Consider the following 10181-nt stretch of genomic DNA (forward strand, 5'->3'; position numbering starts at 1 on the left):
TTAAATATGTTGGCTTTGTCATCTGGTGTAACGACCAAATTTCCTAGCGTGTCCTGCAGGGGCCCCACATTACCCGGAACCTTCTTTTTGCCCCCTACGCATTTAAAAAAGGACTTCTTGTTGTCCTTCATCCAGGAAGCTAGTCCCAGTTCCATTTCCGCCTTGGCCTCCCTAACTGCCCCCTGCAGCCCCGAGCAACCGCAGTATAGTCCTCCCTGGGGATGGCCCCTCCCTGCCATTGGGTGTGTGCCTCCCTTTTAGATAGGAGACATTCCCATATGCTTTTGGTGAGCCATGGGGGCTTTTGTACCCTCCTGGACCCTTTGATCTGTGTTGGGATTACCTCCCTTAGGGCTTGGAGGATCATCTCCTTAAGGAGCAACCACTCTTCTTGGACACCTGGCTCCCCTCCCCTCCGGGACCTCCGTGCTTTCCCGATTATTCTCCTTAGCTCATTGAAGTTTGCCCTCCTGAAATCTAGGGCTGCTGCCTTGCTGCAGGCCTTTGCCACCTTGCGCTGGATGGTGAATTCCAGCAGGCGATGATCACGGTCACCCAGGTGGTCAAGCACCCGCAGCCCCCTCACCAGGTCCAACAAGGCGTCTCCCCTGGTGGGACCGTGCACCTCCTGGGTTAGATGGAGGTCTTGCATTTGGGCTCGGAACCTACGTGAGCGGGCAGACCTGGTTATGATGTTCTACTTTGTAGTCGGTGGGATGTTAGTTGTGTTCTTGAGGTATTGTAAAGTCTTGGATATAAAGCTTGTGGAGCTTTAGTATAAGTTGGAGATGCAAGAAAAGGTGGTTGAATTTTGTTTATACCACAAAGAACTGTGTTATAACTTGGAGTTGTTAGGAGGATCTTCCAATCAGTAGCGTGAATCTCACTGAAGGCAACTCATGCAGAATAAAATGGATAGGAAATGAGTTGCAGCCTTAGAAATATTTTTTGTTTGCATTGGCACCATGTGACTAGTATTAACTATTAACCTGTTGGTGTTCAACAAGAATAGTTTCCTTTTCTGAATAAGTCTGTGTACCTGGCTAGAAGTTGTGCTTGCTTCTTGGCCTCCTCCAAAGCTAATTTAGCTTCTTCCTCTGCTTTCCTCCTCTTCTCCTCAGCAGCACGCCTTGCCTGCTCTTCCTCCTCACGTTTTCTTCTTTCATACTCTAGGCGTTCCTCTTCTGCCATCTCTGCCAGTCGTTGGCGTTCTTCTTCAAGCCACATTTCTCTTTCTTTCTGTCTATGTTTTTCTGCCTCTAGGGAACAAGTAACCAGACAATTATTATCTACTAACATTTCCTAATTGAGAAATGAATTGCTAATGTGCTAAAACTTGAGATATCACTGTCGTAGTAATGTTGCTGTAGATGTTTTAAAATGTTCTAAAAAAACAACCAACCTCACCATGCATACCAATTTTAAAAATGTTTTGGTGTCTTTAGCTGCCTCAGCGTTTAGGTTTTATGTTTTACAAATTTTTTCTGCAAACATTGGGGCTAGAAAGTCCCTGCTGCAGGCCCCTCTCCTTTTCCCAAAACAGATTCTTGTATAGTTATCTCGGAGTAGAGAGAGCTAGTTAGCTATGTTAGTGTGAAGTAAGGTAAGAGTCAGAGCAGGGTGACAAATTATAGACAAGTTCAGGGAAGCATAAGCTTTTATAAGCAACAGCTTGCTTCTCATAAACTTTTGTAAGCAACAGCTTGATTCATCAGATGCTTACTTCATCACAGCTTTCTGACGAAGTAAGCTGTTGCTTACAAAAGTTTATGCTTTCTGAATCAGTTAGTCTACAAGGTGCCACTCTACCCTGCCTTCTTATGTAGTTATGTTACTGTTTAAGACAAAATACCAAATGTGGTGTGAACTGCAGTGAACTCACAATGCTTAAGACTGCTATTATCATTGGCATGTTAAATGACTGCCACTATGCAGTTTTGAAAGTCATACCTCCTGCAGCAACTTCTGTGGAGACAAATAACAGAATAGAGCAGGGGTGGGCAAAATGCGGCCCGGGGGCCAGATGCAGCCCACCAGGCCTTCTATCTGGCCCATAGGTTCCCTAAAAAATTTAGAAAATTAATATTAACATGCCCTGGGCTGCCTGTCATGCGGCCCTCAATGGCTTGCTGAAACTCAGTAAGCGGTCCTCTGCCCAAAATAATTGCCCGCCCCTGGGATATAGCCTTTATTCTTTTTGGCTGTTTCCTTGTTGTTTAGCTTGTAATGGTGGTTCTAGGTTTTTCTGATGCTTTATAAAATCTGGGATCAAACCCAAATTCTCTGTATTTCTACATTGTCTTTCTTCCAAGCATCTTAATATTTTACACACTTTAATTAACATATTACTCTTTATGATATTTTGTGTAGCAAAATATTAATTTTCTTCTATTTGTCTAATAGGGATGAGGAAACATGGTTTAAGTGACTTGTCTAAGATTGTAGCAAGTGAGTGGCAAACCCAGGAATAGAATCCACACATTTTGATTAAGCTCTAGAATAATTCCTTCTCATTGTAATGATAAGAACAGAACAATGGGCTCAAGGGCATAATCAATAGAACTGAACATATGTCCAGTTCTTCGTATGTTTCTACAAGAAACTTCACTGTAAAAAGGGAAGGCCTATGTGGCAAAGTTTATTTCTTTACCATTTGCAATCCAGGAGTCACTATTAGCTACATAAAGTCCTCTCAAGAGCCGTCACTTCCCTTTTTGTAGGAAAAGCTGAAGTACAAACAGAAGGCAGGGCTTTTTTTGTCCCTCACCTTTATGCAGTTGGCAATTTCTCCCACCATCAGAACAGAGATGGAGTGTTTCCTTGGAATGCAATATTCCTAGAGGGAGTTTGTACCATGTTGTCAGGTAACACTCCACAGTCTTTATTTTTCTGGGGCAAACTTGCCCCACAGGAATCAACATAAAGTATGAAACAACAACTATGTAAACAATAAATGGCTAAACCAAATTTTGCAGTCTTTCCCCAGACCCTGAGTAGTTGGCTTAGTGCTGCAGCCTCTAGCCATGCTGCCTTCCCTCTCTTCCCTGGGAGCTTTTAGCTTCCTCTGGGCCAGCCAGTTATTGTCATCAACTGGCCCAGTTCTAGACAGGGTTAGCGCCTTATTGTCGGCAGTTGGGCTGCAACCCCTGAAGTGTACAGCCTGCTACGAAGTTAAACGTTGGATCCTAACTGGTGGATGAAATAATTGTATTGAACCAATGTGGGATTTTACGTCTCAGCAGGCTTTACTTTATACTTACTAAGTGGGACTGCTCAAGAAAGCTCCCTGCAATGAGACTGTAAGCTATCCCTGCTGTGGTTCATTCATTACAATAACTATAAAGATATTTAAAGAAGCTTCTAAGTATTTGCCTTCCATGGTTCCTATTACCATAGGATCTAAAGGCCTGAGAGGAATTAATTTATTCACTCTCACTATGTCTGCGTGAAGAAGGGGATTATCATCATCATCATCCCCATTTTACAGATTGGGATGTGAGGCACAGATATATTAAGAACTTTGTCTGAGGTGTCAAGAATTCTATGACAGAACAAGGAACTTTGGAGTCTGAGTTTAGTGTCTTATTCTGGGTAAGTTATCTGTAGATACAGTAAGCACCTGCCCGCTCTTTCTCCTCTTGCTGCTTTTTCTTCTGTAGTTCCAGGAGTTTTCTGCGATATTCCTCTTGCTGCTGCCGAACACGTTCCTGGGCTGCCTTCTCCTCTTGTAACTTCCTTGCTGCTGCCTCCTGCTGGCGCTGGTGCTCTTCTTCTAGCTGTTGTTTCAGTAAACTAAGAAAAAAATAATTAACCACAATAGCATTGAAAGTCTGCTGAGTGCTTTATAGACCAGATGAAGAGTCGGTTCCCAGCCCAAAGATCTAAATAGCCTGCACAAATGAAGATGGGATGGAATTAAGAAATAGCAGATTGGGTGTTTAGTGATGCTTAATTTGTATCTAGTGTGGTTTGAAAATTTTATTTTATTTTGAAAATATATTTTATTGTGCAATTTTATCCTTCCTTGAGAGGTTGCAGGACAAGGGTTTTAAGTCTTCTAGACATAAGTGTTTTTAAGGGAGGGATAGGAAGCAGAGAGGGCTAAGGAGGTAGTTGCAGATGCATGGGCAGTGTGGAATGCAAGGCACAGAGGTACGTGTGAGGAAGACACTTGGGCAAGTCCCCACGTGCAGAGGTGTGGGCTTGTAGGGGCACAGATTTGTGCCACTTTGTGTCCTATCCCACACCCCTGCACATGCACTTTGGAATGTAGCAAATTGCCCCAGATAGAAATAGGGCAGGCTGGGGCCAGCACCTGTGCTGGTCCCAGCAGTACTACCTGGTGTCCTGGTACAGCAGGCATGTAGATATGGTAGCATGGAGCCTGGCCAGCAGCCAGAGCATTGCAGCCAGCCCTCCATTTGTTCCGGTGCATGCTACTGATGTGTGCTCTGCCACTTTTTTCCCTGAGTTGTTTGCTCCTGGGATTTCCTGGTAGCAAATTTTGCCACCACACTGCAAATTTGCATGTCATTTGTAGTATCATAAACTGCACACCCTTGCATGTGGGGACCTGCCCTAGGAATCAGTTAGGTATATATCACAGAAATCTCAATGGAGGCAACAATTATGGAAATAGATGGAGCAAACAGAGACACAAACAGATTGAGTTGTGTAGGTGCCTGAAGGCAACTAAATTAGGGCTTTAAATGTGGTGCAGAAGGCAAAAGGATGACAGTGAAAGGATCTGAAGAAAATTTGGGTCCAGTTAAAGCAACAGACAAGATAAGCATTTTCTGCAGCAGGATTTGGATGAATGTGGGAGGAGTTAGATAGAAGTCCAGAAGGAAGCTTCACAAGTCAAGGTAAGAGGTAGAGCTTGGACAAGGGCTTGGACTGCACAGAAGAAGAAATGGCTAATGGACAAAAAAAGCAAACAAAAAAAATCACTGTTAGGGAAGAGACCAGTGGGGTCGGTTTTGTTCAATATTTTCATCAGTGATCTGGAAGCTGGGATGGAGTGTGCCCTCAGCAAGCTTGCAGATGACACTAAACTGGGGGGAGTAGTAGATGTGCTGGAAAGTAGGGCTAGGATTCAGAGACGCATAGACAAATTGGAGGATTAGACCAAAATAAATCTCATGAAGTTCAACAAGACAAGTGCAAAGTCGTGCATTTAGGACACAACAATCCCATGCACTGGTACAGGCTGGGGACCAACTAGCTGAGCAACAGCTCTGCAGAAAAGGACCTGGGGGTTATAGTGGACAATACGCTGAATATGAACCAACAGTGTGCCCTTGTTATGAAGAAGGCTAACAAATACTGAGCTTCATCAGCAGGACTTGCCAGAAGATTGAGGGAAATGATTATTCCTCTGTTTGGCATTGATGAGGCCACATCTAGAGCACTGTGTCCAGTTTTGGGCCCCCACTACAGAAAGGGTTTGGTCAGATTGAAGAGTCCAGTGGACAGCAACAGAAATGGTTAGGGGACTGGGGCACATGACTTCTGAGGAGAGGCAGAGGAAACTGGGCTTACTTTGTCTGGAGAAGAGAAGATTAAGAGAGGATTTAATAGCGGCCCCCAACTATCCAAAGAGGGTGGAGCTGGACTGTTTTCAGTGGTGGCAGTTGACGGGATAAGAATCAATGGCTTGAAGTTGCATCAAGGGAAGTTTAGGTTAGATATTAGGAAAAACTCTCATGAGGAGGGTAGTAAAGCACCAGAACAGGTTACCCAGGGAGGCTGTGGAATCTCCATCTGTTTAAGACCCAAGTAGACAAAGCCTTGGCTGAGATAATATAGTTAGGGGTAGTCCTGCTTTGAGCAGGGAGTTGGACTAGAAGAACTTCTGAGGTCTCTTCCAACCCTAGTTTTCTATGATTCTATGATATTGTACCTATTTATTTCTGATAGAGGTCAGTTCTACCTAACTGAAGAAAATATAAAACCTATATGAAACCCCCTAGCTATCATGATGGTTGCTTGGGAAGAGGAAAGAAGAAACAGTTGGTAATATGTACTGATGTTTAGACATTCATAGACTTAATCTGCATTTTGAGTTCTTATAATTGCAGATGATATTCAGATTCAAGTTTCTAATCATTTTTTGAAGCATGTTACACTATTTGTCTCAACTTCCTACCACAGTGAGTTTCACAGGTAATCATATATTGAATTTAAACATGTTCCCTTTCCCTTTTTTTAAGGTACCTGTGTTCTCTTGTTTTTGCATTATAACAATTCGCATTATAACAATAACCATTTGTGGGGAGAGGGGAATGAGTAATAAGAACAAAGCCAAGGGTAAAGATCTTTCTTGCTCCCATATGGTGATATTTTCATTGCCCCATTATTTGGCAATCTGGAGTAAAAATCAGTTTGTTGGTTCCCTAGCACTGGGCTAACTGATTATTTTCCTGATGTCATCAGGAAGACACTCACTGGTTTATCCCCAACCTACCTCTGTTTCAACATGAGAAAACATACAAGTGCTGGATGTAATGTTTCTTACACAGTAAATAAGCAAAGCAAAAAACAGGGCATTCTATGTTTTCGTTTCAGCCAAACATTCCCCTGTCCAGCTGGACTCTTGTTTCCAATTACCGCATCTCCTCAATTCTTCTCTGTTGTTCCTGTTCCAGTTCTTCCTTCACTTTTTCCATTCGCTCCTGCTGCTCTTGCTGTTTCCGTTTCTGTTCCTCTTGTTCCCTTCTTTTCCGCTCTACCTGTAGCCGTCTTCTTTCTGCCTTCTCTGCTCGCATTCTTTCCCGTGATGATTTCTCATGGTGGTTTCCAGGCAGATTCTGACCATATATAAAGAAAAGATGGTTACTTAGTGAAGTCTGGAGTCTTCTAATAATTTATGGCTTGATCTTGTCCGTTGTTGTCAATGAGATTCACAATCCTTGAAACGGAGGCACTCACAGAGGTGTGAAATGGATGCATCACTGTCAAAAGTGATGGACTTTACCTATGCTCTTTTTACCATAAATATACTTGTCATTCTCTTTCGAGCAGATGCTTGCCCTTGGGACATCGGAGCATTGCAATGCTCTCCCTGGGCACATTCAGACAAGTACGGTCATGCAGTATGTGGCACTGCAAATATGTTTGCAGCGCCACATACCGTGTTCTCCGTGTTGGATATCCAGGGATCAGAAAAACCCATGGGAAAAGAAAAACAGTGCAGTGCATGCTTGGGCAGCAAGCACTGCTGAAAAGCAGAGCCAGGCTGCCCAGAGCCACGCTTTGCTGCCAGCCAGGCTCTGTGCAGCAGAATCGCCATGACTGCAGACCCAGGAGGCCCCCGGGATTCCAGGTAAGGCTGCTGGGGCCAGCCCAGTGCTGCTGAAGCCCCACCCAGGGCAACTTATCCTGATTTTTTATTTCTGCACTGTTGTATACTGAATCCTATGATGTTTTTCTCAAGTTCAGATACAATGGCTGCCCCCTCTTTAGTACCTTCTGAATGCTTTACCTGTTTAATATGTTGAGAAGGAGCAAAAGAGATAGTACAAGTTTACTCTGAGACTGACATTGTCTTGCAATGTGGAGAAACTGGTAGGAATGGTGTTTCATTTGCAAGGCAAAAAAGGTTAATAAAAGAGAGCAAATGTAGCAGCTAAATACAGTCATTGTAATAAAAGTAGAAGGACATAAATCTTTTCTGCATAGAAACTCTTCCTGCTTATGCTTCTAAATTACAGGATCTAGATGGATTAAGCACTCAGCAACAACATGGAATTCGAGGAGTCACAGTACTAGATGGGACCATTGTCTTAATCTGCTAGCCCATTTCTGGCAGGAGCCAACATCTAATGCTCCAGAGAGACTCCCTCTTTTTACATAACACACTTCCCTTTGCATTTCTGTACATGCTCAGGGAGAAAGAAAGCTTTTCTGAGCCTGTGATGATGTGACTCTGAAGCATGGTATCTATTAGCCTGGGATGGAGCGGTACTGTTGTGGGCTTGAGGTTCAGAGTTGGCTTGTCTAGGGGCCATGTGCAAGTGCTTCAGAGGAGATGGAGAGGCCATCCGAATCTTGAAAGGAGAACCACTGAGCCTGCTTGACCCTGCAGGAGGGGATTAAGGGATTTGGCTTGAGGGCCAATTTACCTTTCTAGCCTTTTGGAAAGTCACCTTGAAGCAGCAACTGCAGCAGCAGACCCTGCTGTGGCTAAAGTGTGACCGATAATTTACTGCTTTGCTAACAGACCTATGCGTGTTGCAGCTGGCCGCAAGCACCCAGACATTTTAAGATCTCATCTTATACAATTGAACACCCTGGCCCCATGTGACCATAAGGGCCACAGGCTGACTATACTGCTGCAATCTCCTCTACTTGTTTATATCAACCATATAACTGTGCTTGTGCTATTACACTGGGATTGCTACCAGGCAAATGACCTGCTGAATTCACAGTAAATTAAACATTCTTGTCAGAGAATTTGGGATCAGCTGCACTGGTGCCAAGCAGTGTGGGGAGCAGGGATGAGAACTGTGGGTGTGGAGGGAATGAGTAAATTCACGTGAGAGGGGTCAGTGGCTGTGAGGAGGCCCGTGGAGGCAGAGCAGGGCAGCTGGCACTTCGGTCAGAGGGGGAACTGTTTAGAAAGAGGCCCTGGGAGGGAAAGTCAAGGTTGCTGAGTCTACAGCGGGGCAGCAAGCCCAGTTGTCCCATGTGCAGGACTCCACTGACAGCCGAGCCCTTCCTGGGAGGGCTGAGAAACTGCTTATGCTGCCACCTAGTGAGGTGCTGCAGTGAGCACAGCTGAGGAGGGAAACATGGAGCCCGTGGTTAGGACCCAAAAGAGCTGAAGCTGAGCTGGGTGATGGGGGCGCACAGACAGCCGAGGTCCTTGGGAAGGAAGGGCTGGGACTGTTTGACCAAAGAGCACTCATCCTGAACCCTCGCTCTGGGCTTTGCCACCTCAGAAGAAGCCAACTTGTGGCATGGCTGGAGGGCTAAGTTAGCGGACCTGAGAGAGCTGAGGCAAGGGGCGGACACACAGCCAGACCAGGTATGTCTCTGTTAGTCCTACAACATAAAAGGCAGTTCAGTATCTGTCCCTCTCTCTGGCCATAAAGGAGGACTCCAGTTCTTACCTTGGAGACCTCCCTGCTTTGGCCCTCCATAGATTCAGTGTCACACACTTTGGTGATCAGAGGGGGGGTTGGAGTAAATCTCTTGTCAGCAGGAGCCGAACCAAAGGCAGGAGGATAGCTGCAATCCTCAGTAGCAAGCTGGTGGCCATCAGGAGGGTGTTCCTGGTCTTTAACAGAAGAGTTGGAAGGAGAAAGGCTGCTGTCGTCTCCAGCAGTAGCAGCACTGCTGTCATCTGTTTGCTCTCCCACTTCCTGATGCAACTCTTGGGCGGTTTCTGGTCTTTTGATTCTTGTAGCCTTTTTCTTGAGAGAGACTTTTCTTTTCTCATCAGCTTTTTTCTCTTTTGGTTTTCCTGTAAAAACACAGTCCTTTACAACTCTAGATGTGTTTTTGCTGACATAGCCAAACCACTGCTACCTGATTATCACTAGTCATAGGGTGTGTCTACGCAAGAAGCTTGACGGAAGCAGTGTTGTTTATGGCACAGTAAGCAGGTGTGTCTACACATGCGCATGCTTACTATGCAGTAAACCTCGCTAATCATGAGTAAATTTGCTACCTGCAAATGCAAGTAGCAAATTTACTTGTGATTAGTTACTGTGCAGTAGACCTCATATAGATGCCTGACCAGGAGCGAATCTGCTCCCTGTCAGCCAACCACCAGCGGGTGAGAGATTGCTCTCTGCCCCCAGGAGCTGTCTGCTGCTGGGGTGGGCTCTGCCACTGGAGCCCAGGCAGGGACAATGTCCCCCTGCCCCAGCAGCAGGGAGCACCAAGCCCCTCTCTGAGATTGTGATCAGGGAGTGGGGGCTGGGAGATCTTTATCTCCCAGTCCCCACTTTGTGACACTGGGGCTGGCACTGGGAAATCCTTATCTCCTAGCCTGAGCCCTGTGACCATGATCTCAGAGCCAGGGACTTGGTGCTCCCTGCTGTCAGGGTAGGGGGACATTATGCCTGCCCAGGCTCCAGCGGTGGCAGCAGGAAGCTCCCTAGGGGTACAGAGAAATGTCCCAGGCCTGGCCAGGAGGCAGCTATCTCCTGGCCCAGTGCTCCCTGGGCCAGCAC

The 10181-nt window shown here is 45.5% G+C and overlaps 1 protein-coding gene across 5 annotated transcripts in view; it reads right to left on the reverse strand.

Annotated features, from left to right (window-relative positions):
* KIAA2012 (KIAA2012 ortholog) overlaps positions 1–10181 on the reverse strand; it is a 126098-nt gene that overhangs the window by 1874 nt on the left and 114043 nt on the right. For all 5 annotated transcript variants that reach the window (XM_019523504.1, XM_019523503.1, XM_019523502.1 and 2 more), the window contains 4 exons: positions 9114–9466; positions 6610–6809; positions 3620–3792; positions 1040–1259 (listed from right to left, as the gene is read on the reverse strand). In XM_019523504.1, coding sequence (XP_019379049.1) covers positions 1040–1259; positions 3620–3792; positions 6610–6809; positions 9114–9466 — 946 coding nt within the window. The remainder of the gene's footprint in view (positions 1–1039; positions 1260–3619; positions 3793–6609; positions 6810–9113; positions 9467–10181) is intronic.

Source organism: Gavialis gangeticus, unplaced genomic scaffold, assembly GCF_001723915.1.
Source record: "Gavialis gangeticus isolate Ggan-Ray unplaced genomic scaffold, GavGan_comp1, whole genome shotgun sequence".
Classification (NCBI taxonomy): Eukaryota; Metazoa; Chordata; order Crocodylia; family Gavialidae; genus Gavialis; species Gavialis gangeticus.